The 14,855-nt window shown below is 46.6% G+C and overlaps 1 protein-coding gene across 1 annotated transcript; it reads right to left on the reverse strand.

The window, feature by feature from the left end:
- Positions 1-8,175: 8,175 nt before the first annotated feature.
- LOC139320556 (5-hydroxytryptamine receptor 7-like) lies at positions 8,176-10,649 on the reverse strand. The gene is made up of 2 exons (XM_070948928.1): positions 10,246-10,649; positions 8,176-8,947 (listed from the first exon to the last, which is right to left on the reverse strand). Exons 1-2 carry the CDS (start codon positions 10,647-10,649, stop codon positions 8,176-8,178), a joined length of 1,176 nt encoding a protein of 391 aa, XP_070805029.1.
- Positions 10,650-14,855: the final 4,206 nt, after the last annotated feature.

Here is a 14,855-nt window from a genome sequence, read left to right on the forward strand (position 1 = left end):
GTGCGAACCGGTAGTGGCAGCGGTGGGAGGATCCGTCCACGCACCTGGACATCATCACGGACCATCTGTGCATGGAGTCATGTTTACAAACCGGTAGTGAAGGTAAGTGGAACCCACCACTGCATGTAACATTAAGTATATGATGCTTTTATTGTATTTCCCTGGTAGTATACCTAATAAGAAAACCGTATTTTTCAGAGTATAAGACGCACCTTTTTCCCCCCTAAAAGGGGGTGAAAATTTAGGTGCGTCTTATACACTGAATGTAGCCCCGCCCACCCACTGGCCCCCATCCTTTGGCCTCTGCCTCGCAGCAGTTACCTCCTTGCAAGCAAACAGCAAGAAAAAAACAGCTCCTTTCAGCCTCAGCACAGCCTAATTAGTACAAGTTGATCGGATCGGCTTCCCAACTCTCAGCTGATTTGCTCTCAGCTGTTTTGCGCAGGGCTCTGCGGTTTGCTGCAAAGAGGTAAATTGCTGGAGCAGATTTCCCCCCCCCTTGTGCTAATCAAGCTATGCTGAAAATGAAAATGAAAGTAAAGCAGGCTATTTGCTGTTTGCTGCAATGAGGCAAAATTGCTCAGAAGCAGAGGCAGAGGGAGATTTCTTTTTCTTCTTTTCCTCACCAAAAATGGTAGGTGCATCTTATACTCCTGTGCATCTTATACTCCGAAAAATACAGTAGTTCTGGTTTTAAATCTATTTGTTGTGCTGTCGTCTCTTCTAGTCACCCTTTTATCTTTACCCAATATCTTTTTGCCGATGGACAGGTCCACCACATATGATAGTAGGTTCCCTGTGCCCATTTACATTTCCAGCACTCTGGTGACATATTTGGGAACATTTTTGCCATTCTTGCTGGCAACAAGTGCCATCTATAGAACATTTTGTACAAGTTTTCTTTATATGCTGTTTTGACATTGTTAACGTTTTTATTCCTTTTCTATTGTTTTCCTTATGGGTCATTTTCCTTCCCTTTCGGTTCCCTCTTGTCTTCACCAAAGAAAATCAAAATCCAAGGAGGGATGCAGTAGAAACAAACTCAATTTTGCTTCAGAAGATCCAGGAACAGGATACAAAGTAGTCCTCGACTTACAACAGTTTACAACACTGCGACCGTCATAAATGTGGAAAAACGGTGATAAGTCATTTTTTTTCAGTGCCGCTGTAACTTTGGTCACTAAACGAACTGTTGTTAAGTCAAGGATTACCTGTACAGGTAGTCCTCGATTTACAGCAGTTTGCTTAATGACCATTCAAAGTTACAACGGTACTGAAAAAAGTGACTTGGGACCATTTATTCATACTGATCTAGATTCGGATGCTTCATAACTGACTCACATTTATGACGGGTGCAGCAAAGTGAATCGGAATTCCTGATTCACTTAACAACCGTGTTACTCCTTTAACAACTGCGGCGATTCACTTAACGAACGGGGCAAGAAAAGTCGTAAAATGGGGCCAAAACTCACTTAACACGTGTCTCGCTTAGCAACATAAAATTTGGGCTCCAATGTGGTCGTAAATTGAGGACTACCTGGGTTGGTACTACCTTTATTTTCTTTTATAAAGTCATTCTGTTTCTATTTTGTATTTTGGGATTTTTTCCAGTTCTTTTCTCTTCCCTTCTGTTATCTCCAAGTACCGAAATATCCACGATGCAGACTTTTATTTTGTATTCCTTATCAAAAATTGTTAATTCTGCTCATTTCCGTTTGCCAACGTTGGGTCCCCTCTCTCTTTTTTCGCCCATATTTCGCAATGCAGCCTTTAATAATTTCGGGAAAAGGTCACGTTAATTAAATAAATGCCCCCCGAGGAATGGAAACGCAGGGTCTGCATTCCGACAAAGGGAACCATCCAGCTGAGATAATTATTATGGGTAAGAAGTGTGAAATTAGATCATCACATTCAGACTTAAAATGGGGTGTTTGCGTTGGTGAGAAGGGGAGAGAGAGAGAGAGAGAGAGATGGAGGACTGAAGAAAGAGAGGCAACATTCGTTCGGTAACATAGAATAACGGAGGGGGAAGGGACCTTGGAGGTCATCTAGTCCAACCCCCTGCTCAAGCAGGAAACCCTTTACCCCTGATAGTGAACTTATGGCATGCACGCCAGGTGGCACGTGGAGTCATATCTGTGGGCACGTGAGCATTGCCCTAGCTCAGCTCCAGTGTGCATGTGCACGTCGGCCAGCTGATTTTCAGGCCTTCCGGGTCCACCGGAAGTCGGGAAATGGGCTGTTTCCGGCAGGGGTGGGTTCTAAATTTTTTTTACTAGCGGTTCTGTGGGCGTGGCTTATTTTGTGGGTGTGGCTTGGAGGTCATGTGACTAGGTGGGCGTGGCTAGCTGGTCAGAGTCATTTCTGGAAGGCCCTCGCACTTATGACCAGTCCTCACACTTACGACCCGACTCATTTGTTTGCTTTTAACACTGATCAGCTGTAGGGCGGCCCTTTGAAGCCCCGTGACAAGAATTTAAACAGTTTTTTTTCCCCTCTAGTCATCAGCTGGGACTCAGGAGGCAGCAATAGATTGGGGGTGAGACCAAATAAAAGGTAAGAATAACGTTGGTGGGGGGGTGGGAGGGCGGGGGGCGGGAGAACCGGTTCGGTGATGTCATATCATCACTGTTACCGGCTCGGCCGAACTGGACCGAACCGGGAGGAACCCACCATTGGTTTCCGGCCTCCAGAGGGCCTCTGGGGGGGTGGGAACGGTCGTTTTCGCCCTCTCCAGGCTCCTAGAAAGCCTCTGGAGTCTGGGGAGAGTGAAAAATGGGCCTTGCAGTCCCACCGGAAGTTGAGAAACAGGCCATTTCCGACCTTTAGAGGGCCTCTGGAGGAGTGGGAAAGGCTGTTTTCGCCCTCCCCAGGCTCCTAGAAAGCCTCTGGAACCTGAGGAGATTGAAAAATGGGCCTTGCGGTCCCACTGGAAGTTGGGAAATGGGCTGTTTCCAGCCTCTGGTGGGCCTCTGGGGGGGTGGGAAAGGCCGTTTTCGCCCTCCCCAGGCTCCAAGAAAGCCTCTGGAACCTGAGGAGAGTGAAAAATGGGCCTTGCGGTCCCACTGGAAGTCGGGAAATGGGCTGTTTCCAGCCTCTGGGGGGCCTCTGGGGGGGTGGGAAAGGCCGTTTTCGCCCTCCCCAGGCTCCAAGAAAGCCTCTGGAACCTGAGGAGAGTGAAAAATGGGCCTTGCGGTCCCACTGGAAGTCGGGAAATGGGCTGTTTCCAGCCTCTGGGGGGCCTCTGGGGGGGTGGGAAAGGCCGTTTTCCGCCCTCCCCAGGCTCCAAGAAAGCCTCTGGAACCTGAGGAGAGTGAAAAATGGGCCTTGCGGTCCCACTGGAAGTCGGGAAATGGGCTGTTTCCAGCCTCTGGGGGGCCTCTGGGGGGGTGGGAAAGGCCGTTTTCCGCCCTCCCCAGGCTCCAAGAAAGCCTCTGGAACCTGAGGAAAGTGAAAAATGGGCCTTGCGGTCCCACTGGAAGTCGGGAAATGGGCTGTTTCCAGCCTCTGGGGGGCCTCTGGGGGGGTGGGAAAGGCCGTTTTCCGCCCTCCCCAGGCTCCAAGAAAGCCTCTGGAACCTGAGGAGAGTGAAAAATGGGCCTTGCGGTCCCACTGGAAGTCGGGAAATGGGCTGTTTCCAGCCTCTGGGGGGCCTCTGGGGGGGTGGGAAAGGCCGTTTTCTCGCCCTCCCCAGGCTCCAAGAAAGCCTCTGGAACCTGAGGAAAGTGAAAAATGGGCCTTGCGGTCCCACTGGAAGTCGGGAAATGGGCTGTTTCCAGCCTCTGGGGGGCCTCTGGGGGGGGTGGGAAAGGCCGTTTTCGCCCTCCCCAGGCTCCAAGAAAGCCTCTGGAACCTGAGGAGAGTGAAAAATGGGCCTTGCGGTCCCACTGGAAGTCGGGAAATGGGCTGTTTCCAGCCTCTGGGGGGCCTCTGGGGGGGTGGGGAAAGGCCGTTTTCGCCCTCCCCAGGCTCCAAGAAAGCCTCTGGAACCTGAGGAGAGTGAAAAATGGGCCTTGCGGTCCCACTGGAAGTCGGGAAATGGGCTGTTTCCAGCCTCTGGGGGGCCTCTGGGGGGGTGGGAAAGGCCGTTTTCCGCCCTCCCCAGGCTCCAAGAAAGCCTCTGGAACCTGAGGAGAGTGAAAAATGAGCCTTGTGGTCCCACTGGAAGTCGGGAAATGGGCTGTTTCCAGCCTCTGGTGGGCCTCGGGGGGGTGGGAAAGGCCGTTTTTCGCCCTCCCCAGGCTCCAAGAAAGCCTCTGGAACCTGAGGAAAGTGAAAAATGGGCCTTGCGGTCCCACTGGAAGTCGGGAAATGGGCTGTTTCCAGCCTCTGGGGGGCCTCTGGGGGGGTGGGAAAGGCCGTTTTCGCCCTCCCCAGGCTCCAAGAAAGCCTCTGGAACCTGAGGAGAGTGAAAAATGGGCCTTGCGGTCCCACTGGAAGTCAGGAAACGGGCCGTTTCCGGCCTCTGGAGGGCCTCTGTGGCGGTGGGAAAGGTCGTTTTCGCCCTCCCCAGGCTCCAAGAAAGCCTCTGGAGCCTGGGGAAAGTGAAAAATGAGCCTTGCGGTCTGGAGGGCCTCTGGGGGGGTGGGAAAGGCCGTTTTCCGCCCTCCCCAGGTTCCTAGAAGGCCTCTAGAGTCTGGAGAGAGCGAAAAATGGGCCTTGCCGTCCCACCGGAAGTTGAGAAACAGGCCGTTTCCGACCTCTGGAGGGCCTCTGGAGAGGTGGGAAAGGCCGTTTTCACCCCTATCTTAAAGGTGTGCCAGGGAAGAAGAAAAACCAAATTATTTTTTCAAGATCCCCTGCAAACTCTATTTCTACCCTCTTCTCTGGACTCTGCAATACAGGCAGTCCTCGACTTAAAAACACTTCACTTAGGGACCATTCAAAGTCACAACAGCACACAAAAAAAAGTGACATATAACCGTTTTTTCACACTTTACGACCGTGGCAACATCCCCGTGGTCACGGGATCCAAATTCAGACGCTTGTCAACTGGCTCCTATTTACGACGGTCGCAGTGGCCCCGGGGGGGGGCACGTGATCCGCTTTTGCGACCTTCTAACAAGCAAAGTCAACGGGGAAATCCAGATCCACTTAGCAACCCTGTCCCTGACTTAACAACGCGCGACGATTCGCTTTAACAAAGCTGGCGTGAAAAGTCGTAAAATGGGGCGCAACTCACTTAACGCAGGTTTCAGTTAGCAACAGAAATTATTTTGGCTCGATTGTGGTCATACCTCAAGGACTATTGATATCTTTCTACTTGGAAAAATCTGATTTTTTTTCCCCCTGCCTTTAAAATCAACCTTGCTTTTCAGGCTGCGCCAGAAAGATGCAAAATCGTGCCGATTTCTCTCCGTTTCCTGCAGTGCTAAATTTTCTATTCGAGCATTTAAGAAATAAAAATATTCTGGAGTTGGTGGCAGGTTTACTGCTCACAATACTGACAGAATTCATTTGAGCCTTAATTTCAGCATCCGCTCTATTTGGGCCAGGGTACATCCAAGCATCCCGTCGCATCCCTCTTTTCATGTATTCAGCACGCGATACAGGTAATCCTCGACATACGACCCCAACGGAGGCCAAAATTCACGTTGCTAAGCGAGACATTTCTTAAGGGAGGTTTTGCCCCATGTTACGACTTTTCTTGCCGACATTCGTTACTCGAAATCACGGCAGTTGTGCCGATACCCGCTGGGGACTACCCAAGACAGTTTATCATGCCATTGTTGGAAGAAATATCCACGTTCAGTTCCGAGCCGGGAAAAAGGCACGGGAAATAAAATGGAGGCAGGCTGCATTTTGGAAAGGAGATCTCTGTTTAATTAGTTTAATTATTCCTCTCTCTCTCCCCCCTCTCTCTATGTCTCTCTATGTCTCTCTCCCCTCTCTCTCTGTATCTCTCTATGTCTCTCTCTCCCCTCTCTCTCTATCTCTCTCCCCTCTCTCTCCATTTCTCTATGTCTCTCTCTCTCCTCCTCTCTCTGTATCTCTCTGTCTCTCTCTTTCCCCCTCTCTCTGTATCTCTTTATTCCTCTCTCTCCCCCCCTCTCTCTATGTCTCTTTCCCCTCTCTCTCTGTATCTCTCTCTGTCTCTCTCTCTCCCCTCTCTCTCTATGTCTCTCTAGCTCTCTCTCCTCCCCACCTCTCTCTCTGTCTCTGTCCTGGCCACTTCTCCATCCTTCGCCATAGCCCTTACCTTCTCAGGCCAGGCGAGGAGTGACTGGGAAGGGAGGGCGAGGGGCGGGGCCAGCCAGTGGTGGGATCACCTGACAGGGAACCACAGCAGGGGGACGAAAGAGCCGCACGTGGCTCCGGAGCCGCAGGTTGCTGACCCCTGAATTAGTAGCTAGAAACTTCAGTGACAACAGCATGCTTCTGGGATGGTCATAAGTCACCTTTTTTCAGTGCCATTGTAAATATACTTGTTGGAAGGAAAATCCATCTGGTTCAGGTCCAAGCCGGGAGAAAGACACGGGAAATAAAACGGAGGCTGGAAGCTGATTGGAAAGGAAGGGTCCATTTATTGATGATGATGACGCAAAACCACCAACCACATGTGATTTTGGGACAGTCACAGCTGACCAAACGGTTGAATGAGGGGATGGATCTTTAGAGGTTTCCGTGACTTTGAAGTTTAGACTGTTCTGGGGGGGGGGTCTTGCAATGAAGGGGATTTTGTGTTCTAAAAGGGTGTCGGGCGGGGGTGAAATCCAGCAGGTTCTGGAGAACCGGTAGCGGAAATTTTGAGTAGTTCAGAGAACCGGCAAATATCACCTCTGGCTGGCCCCAGAGTGGGGTGGGAAGGGAGATTTTGCAGTATCCTCCCTGGAGTGGGGTGGGAAGGGAGATTTTGCAGTATCCTTCCCCCTGGAGTGGGGAGGGAATGGAGATTTTGCAGTATCCTTCCCCCAGGAGTGGGGAGGGAATGGAGATTTTGCAATATCCTTCCCCCAGGAGTGGGGTGAGAATGGGGATTTTGCAGTATCCTTCCCCTGGAGTGGGGAGGGAATGGAGATTTTGCAGTATCCTTCCCCTGGGGTGGGAAAGGAATGGAGATTTTGCAATATCTTGAACGGGCTACTGCTGGCAGTATTTGCTTTGCTTATGAATGGAGACATCTAGATAGTGGGTTTCCTCTTTCAAGAAGCTCTTTATCTCCTTAAGTGCTGGCATCTGCTGCGGGCTATTAAGAAAGACTGGGGGCTGCTTTCTGCCTCTAAAAACATGTTTCTCCATTTCTCCTTTAGGGAAATATATTCTGCCTTTAAAAAAAAAAAAATCCTAAAATATTTCATTCTTCTGGGGCGGGAGGGGAGGCTTCCCACACCATTCAACACTCAGCTTAGATTTTGACGTCTTGATCCTTTTCTCGTCTTCTCTAAACCTTTCCCTTCTCTTCTACTCTTGCCTAGGATTCTGTGGCCCTTCGCTTGGATTGACAGCTGCAGAACCCCCAAAAGGTTTCTGCATTTGACGTCGCTTCATCCCAGGCTGACAGGCAGGTTCAGGGAGGCAGGAAGACAAATGCTATTCACCTGGAAATTGAGGTCCGTGTGGGAAACAGATGATATTGTATTTCACTCGACAAACCAATTTAGGGCATTGTTTTTAAGCGACTGTGTGTGTGTGTGTGTGGCAGGCATAAAGGAACGTTATGACGTTATAACGTAATTAAAGGATTAAATTAAATGTAATTAAACGAATGTTATAACGTAATTAAAGGCAACTTTAATTGCCTTTAAGTATGCGAGCATTCCTCCTCCTCCTTCTCCCACAAGCCCCACTCCCTTCTAGCACTGATGATATTACCTAGTTTGGTGATGAAAATGTCCACAAGGAAACCACCAAGCTCAGAGAGTACCAAGGACCCCACAGTCGTCCTCTTCCTCTTCTTCTTCCTCCTCCTCCTCCTCCTCCTTTCCATAAACCTCCCTCTCTTCCAGAACTGATTATGTTACCTAGTTGGGTCATGAAACGTTTGCAATAAAACAACCAAGCTCAGATAGGACGAAGGACCTCCCAAGTTCAACCCTGAGCTACAAATATTATCTTCTATCGAGGTCTAATTGTGGATTCCCTACAAGACCAGGAATGCCTACCTCAGTGAGATTTTATGAACTTTTGCTGTCCTGGCCTAATTGTAGGTGGGTAGGAGTTTTTGGTTTCCGGGTTTTAAAATACACCCTCATGCTTTTCGGTGGCTTTTAAGGCCTCGTGCATGCTTGCCGCCGAAAGCCTCCGGTTAATGTTCCGATAATTACAGCGCAGAAGATTCCAGAAAGTAGTCCTCAGGTCGCGGTTGAAGAAAGCGTAAATCAAGGGGTTGATGAGGGAGTTGGTGTAACCCAACCACAGCAGAGTTCTCTCCAACCACAGCGGGATACAACTGCATCGGCTGCCGCAGAGGAAAGGCCTGGCGGTGGACATCAAGAAGAAGGGCAGCCAGCAAACGGTGAAGGTGCCCACGATGATGCCGAGGGTCCTGGCGGCCTTCTGCTCCCTCTTGAAGATGGAGATGTTCTTGTGGTCCTCCTGAAGGAACTTGGATAACGTGGCACACTCCTTGGCAGCCTGGCTGCGTTTGGTGCTCCGCGGCGGCCGTACGCCAGAGTCTACGCAGACGATACAGTCCTGGTCGTGAGGTCTCGGGAAGTCCATGAAGCGGTGTTTCCGAGCGCTGGCTTTGGCCGCCTTGTAGATCCTGTGGTACATGACCAGCATAACAGTCGTGGGGATGTAGAAGGCCACGCCGGTGGAGTAGATGGTGTAGCCAACATCCTGGCTGATGAGACACACTCGCTCCACCGTGACATTCTTGGCCCAGCCGAACAAGGGAGGGAGAGTGATGGAAGCGGAAAGCAGCCAAACCACGAAGACCATCTTGGCCATGAGTTTCCCGTCTTGTCTCACCGGGTAGGTCAACGGTCGAGTGATTCCCAGGTATCTGGAAAACATGGGTGCAGATTGAGCGTGCAGAGAGGCCTCGACTTACGACCGGTCGCTTAGCGAACATGTGAAGTTATAACAGACCTCCTCAAGGGTCATTTATGACCCGGGTTAGAAGCTCCAATGGCTGCCTTTTCCCACGGTCACATGATCACATTTTGGGCACTATGCAATCCACATTTACAGTTTGTTTGCAGCATCCTGCAGTCACATGACCATGATGTATAATCTTTTTTTTAATGGGGGAAACCGGTATTTAAGATTAAGATTAGATTAGATTACAGATTATATTAGATAAAATAAGATTAAGATTAGAATTAGAATTAGATTAGATCACATTAAGATTAGATTAGAATAGAATAGAATAGATTTAGATTAGATTTAGATGATTAAATTAGATTAGATTAGAATATATTAGATTTAGATTAGATTCAGGTGATTAGATTAGATTAGAATAGATTACATTTAGATGATTAGAATAGAATAGAATAGAATAGAATAGATTTGATTTGATTTAGATGATTAGATTAGATTAGATTAGAGTAGATTAGATTTAGATTAGATTTAGATGATTAATTAGAATAGATTAGATTAGAAAAGATTAGAATAGAATAGATTAGATTTAGATTAGATTTAGATTAAATTTAGATGATTAGATTATATTAGAATAGATTAGATTAGATTTAGATGATTAGATTAGAATAGATTAGAATAGACTAGAATAGATTAGAATAGATTATATTTAGATGATTAGATTAGATTAGATTTAGATTAGATTTAGATTAGATTTAGATGATTAGATTAGAATAGATTAGAATAGACTAGAATAGATTAGAATAGATTATATTTAGATGATTAGATTAGATTAGATTAGATTTGGATTAGATTTAGATTATTAGATTAGATTAGAATATATTAGATTACATTTAGATGATTAGATTAGAATAGATTAGATTAGACTAGACTAGATTAGACTAGATTAGATTTAGATGATTAGATTAGATTAGATTAGATTAGATTTAAATTAGATTTAGATTTAGATGATTAGATTGGATTGGATTGGATTGGATTGGATTGGATTAGATAGATATGAACAACCTAGATTAGCTCATCTCTCCTTGGGATCTTCTGAATGCGCTGGACTTCAACAGAGTCTTTGAAGACCAACACCCCTGGAAGACCCCAGATGGAGGAGGTCTAGTTCCCCTGGTCATCTCCAAGCTGTACTTCTATGATCGCCTATGATCACTCCCATCTTCTATGATCAAACCTGAAGAACATCATCATACCCCTTACCTGTCCACGCTGATGACGCAGAGGGTCATGATGGACGCCGTACAACACATGACGTCCATGGCAATGAACACGTTGCAGAAGACTTCTCCAAACAGCCATTTGCCTCCCACCAAATCCGTGATGATCACAAAAGGCATGACCGCCAGGGCGACGGACAGGTCCGCAGCGGCCAAAGAAACCACCAGATAATTGGATGGTTGCCGGAGCTTTTTGACGGTGCACACGGAGATGACCACCAGACTGTTCCCCGCGATGGTCAGCAGGGTGATGATGGAGATGGCTATCCCAATGACCACTTTTTCCGTGTCCCCATACAGCACGATGTCCTCTCCGCAATCAGTGGAGTTGGTGGCATTGGAGAGTTCGGCCCTCGGTTCATTGAGTTGGGAAAGTCCTTCAGTCATGAATGTTGACTTCCAGGAAGAGACGCTCCTGCTTCGTGGTCTCCACAAGGAGAGGTCGCAGCTCCCAAAGTTGACTGGATTGGATCTTTATCAACATCTTCAAGCTGATGGCTGCATGGAGAATAGGAATGGATCATGAGTTGGCTTTAGGTTTTCATAACAGTGGTAGTTAGCTACAGCGGTTGACCTTGAAGTCAAAGTCATGGAGATACTTCATCCTTTCCTCCATAAATACCTGAGAAAGGTCCCTAGCTACACAACCAACATGGCGGTAGTCCTCAACTTACAACAGTTCATTTAGTGACCGTTTGAAGTTACAACCCCACTGAAAAAGTGACTTATGACATAGGACCCTTGTTCACACTTATGACATCCCCACAGTCACGTCATCAAAATTTAGACGCTTGGCAGCTGGCTCATATTTGTGACGTGTCCTGGAGTCATTCTCTTTTGCGACCTTCTGACAAGCCATGGGGAAGCCAGATTCACTTGACAACCGTGTGACTAACTTAACAACTGCAATGACTCACTTAACAACTGTGGCAGGAAAGGTCATAAAATGAGGCAAAATTCACTTAATGACTGTCCTGCTTAGCAACATAAATTTTGGGCTCAATTGTGGTCATAAGTTGAGGAATAAATGAATTTCATTTAGTTCAAGCTTTTTCTGTAACCACACAATGATTCAATCTTGAAATCAAAGTCTCGTTTCTTTTTTTCTTTTTTATTCCGATCTTAAAAATAAGAGAATCCATTTCCCAATGGAATCAGGACTGAATAAAATCTCTTCTTCGTTTAAAACTTAATGCTGCCACCTCAAACCCCAAACCATTTTTCCCTCCAGCCATTTTTTCCCCTCCATAGTGAGAAATAATCCATCACTCTTTTTACGCTTATTCGATTTTTCTGCACCGTCTTCCTCTTATCACATCTGCGCCGAATCTTAACGAATCATAAAATAATAGAATGGAGTAAATTAAATAATAGAATAAAACTTGGCAAACGATGAAAAGAATGTTAAATAAAAAGTAAAGACAAAATAAAACAGTAAAAATAAAATAATAAAGTCAAACAAGACAATCCGATGCAAGAAAATAAAGAGCTACTGGAAACAGCCTTAGCTGAATTATTCTCAGACGGATGATTAAACAGGAGGCATTTGCAAATGAATCAAAATTGACTATATACTACCAAAAAAGGAGAATTCTGAGAAGATGACAGCCAAAAAGACTTGCACCAAGCAGAGAAAAGGGAATTTTGAGGGGGGGGGGAGATTTTTATGATTGAAGACACTCGGCAAGGAAATGGCCACAACCAGTAAAAATCATTTTCACAGTCTGTAGCTTCTGTTCTTCATTTTTCCTCTGATCTATCATTTGCTTCTTCCTTTACCTAGCCAGGATCTAAACTCCTGTTCCAAGAATAACCCCACTTACATCTTGATCAAGTAGCTCACCAATCATGATTAACTTTTCAATTGCCATCAGACTGTTAATTTGGTGCAATAAACTACCATGGATTTCTTTCTTTCTTTCTTTCTTTCTTTCTTTCTTTCTTTCTTTCTTTCTTTCTTTCTTTCTTTCCTTCCTTCCTTCCTTCCTTCTTTCCTTCCTTCCTTCCTTCCTTCCTTCCTTTTTCTTTCTTTCTTTCTTTCTTTCTTTCTTTCTTTCTTTCTTTCTTTCTTTCTTTCTCTCTCTCTCTCTTTCTTTCTTTCTTCTCCTTCCTCCCTTCTTTCCTTCCTTCCTTCCTTCCTTCCTTTCCTTCCTTCCTTCCTCTTTCTTTCTTTCTTTCTTTCTTTCTTTCTTTCCTTCCTTCCTTCCTTCCTTCCTTCCTTCCTTCCTTCCTTCCTTCCTTTTTCTTTCTTTCTTTCTTTCTTTCTTTCTCTCTTTCTTTCTTTCTTTCTTCTCCTTCCTCCCTTCTTTCCTTCCTTCCTTCCTTCCTTCCTTCCTTCCTTCCTTCCTTTCCATTACCTTTGGAAAAATTGCTTTCGGAAAATTGCTTTTAATAGCCGCATATCACTTACGTTCCCTTTCAGGGGCAAAGATATCTTTTATTATCAAATACAAGATAAGCAATCTATTGGATTGTTGGCATTCTTAACAGCATATTATATTAAAAGGGAGATCTTTGCATAGCCAGAGTTAAAAGCGTCAGCCGGGAGGATGAACTTGGCTGAGATAGCTTGCGGTAAGACGAGCGGTCAATACATTTAATAAATAAGGGTGGAAAAATAAAATAGGTTCCAAAAGAGAGGATGGGATTTTTCACCGAATCTCGTTTCTGGCTTCGTCAAGCAACAGGCCAGATGAGGAAAAAAAATATCTTTGGTCCCTTCGTGCAATTTAGGACTGAGGAACTGAGATCTTATTTCAAAAGGATGAAGGGTGGGGGGGGGGAAATGTTACCTTGAAAGAGGCGAAAGAGAAGAGAAAGGTAGCCGATATCTCCTCTTGGCTTGTGGCATTTTCTTCTGCCCAGTCTTATTCTTCAGTCCCTAATTCCTGGGCTTGAGCTGCACGGGAGATGGACGAGTACTAACACAGTTGTGTCCTCTGTTGTGGTCAGATGGAAGGATGCAATCCAGGGCTCCAGCTGCAAGAGAGAGAGATGCCTCTCTGGAGGCACCTCCAGCCTCCCCCAGATGTTGCTACTGGAGTGAGACCAGATGCCAGTCTGGAAACAGGGGCTACAACTTCACCTCCTCTTCCCGGCCAGCCTCAAAGGTCGGTATGCTCCTGAGTCTTTGCTCCCAGATCTCCTCTCCCTGTTGGTTGGGGCAGAGTAGGAAGGGAGGAATTGAAGGGAGGGAGAAAGGGAGGAAGGAAGGAAGGAAGGAGAAGGGAATCTCAGAGGGTGAAAGAAGAGAGGGGTGGGTGGGAAGGAAAGAAGGGAGGAAGAAAGGAAAAGAGAGAAGGGAGGAAGGGGAAGGAGATGTCAGAAGGAGAAAGAAGAGAGGGATGAATGGGAGGGAAAGGGAGAAAGGAAGAAAAGAAAAGAGGGGAGGAAGGAAAGAAGGGAGGAAGGAAGGAAGACAAGGAAATGTCAGAAGGAGAAAGGAGGAGGATTGTTAGGAAAGAAGGAAGGAAGGAAGGGAAAAAGGAAGGAAGGAAGGAGAAAGATGCCAGGAAAAAGAAGCGAGAGATGGATGGAAGGGAAGAAAGGAAGGAGAATCTCAGAGGGTGAAAGAAGAGAGGGGTGGGTGGGAAGGAAAGAAGGGAGGAAGAAAGGAAAAGAGGGAAGGGAGGAAGGGGAAGGAGATGTCAGAAGGAGAAAGAAGAGAGGGATGAATGGGAGGGAAAGGGAGAAAGGAAGAAAAGAAAAGAGGGGAGGAAGGAAAGAAGGGAGGAAGGAAGGAAGACAAGGAAATGTCAGAAGGAGAAAGGAGGAGGATTGTTAGGAAAGAAGGAAGGAAGGAAGGGAAAAAGGAAGGAAGGAAGGAGAAAGATGCCAGGAAAAAGAAGCGAGAGATGGATGGAAGGGAAGAAAGGAAGGAGAATCTCAGAGGGAGAAAGAAGAGAGGGGTGGATGGAAAGGAAAGGGAGAGAGGAAGAGAGGAAAAGAGGGGAGGAAGGAAATAAAAAGGAGGAAGGAAGGAAGACAAGGAAATGTCAGAGGAAGAAAGAAGAAAGATTGATAGGAAGGAGGGAGGGAAGGAAGGAAGGAAGGAGAAGGAGATGTCAGAAGGAGAAAGAAGAGAGAGATGGAGGGGAGGGGAGGGAAGGGGAGGGAGGGAGGAAGAAAGGAAGGAGAATCTCAGAGGAAGAAGAGAGGGATGGCTGGAAAGGAAAGGGAGAGAGGAAGAAATGAAAAGAGGGCAGGAGGGAAAGAAGGGAGGAAGGAAGAAAAGGAAGGAAGACAAGGAAATGTCAAAGGGAGAAAGGATTGATAGGAAGGAAGGAAGGAAGGAGAAGAATCTTGGAGAAAGAAGAGAGGGATGAGGGAAGGAAAGATGGAGAGAGGGAGAAAGGAAAAGAGGGAAGAAAAGAAGGGAGGAGGAGAGGGAAGGAAGGAAGAGAAGGAAATATCAGAGGGAGAAAGAAGAAAGTTTGATAGGTGGGAGGGAAGGAAGGAAGGGGAAGGAGATATCAGAAGGAAAGAAGAGAAAGATGGATGGGAAGGAAGGAAGGAAGGAAGGAAGGAAGGAAGGAAGGAAGGCAGGCAGGCTTCACAGGTTCTTAAACAGAAATCAAAATCTTGCCTGCATTT

Source organism: Pituophis catenifer, unplaced genomic scaffold (assembly GCF_029215685.1).
Source record: "Pituophis catenifer annectens isolate HBS135680 unplaced genomic scaffold, rPitCat1.0.hap2 SCAF_8, whole genome shotgun sequence".
Classification (NCBI taxonomy): Eukaryota; Metazoa; Chordata; class Lepidosauria; order Squamata; family Colubridae; genus Pituophis; species Pituophis catenifer.

Bases quoted from the DNA above. Each gene is read 5' to 3' on its own strand.
- LOC139320556 (XM_070948928.1), bottom strand. From the start codon at position 10,649: ATGACTGAAGGACTTTCCCAACTCAATGAACCGAGGGCCGAACTCTCC. The intron at 8,948-10,245 runs GTAAGGGGTATG...CATGTTTTCCAG, and splicing joins TGCGTCATCAGCGTGGACAG to ATACCTGGGAATCACTCGAC.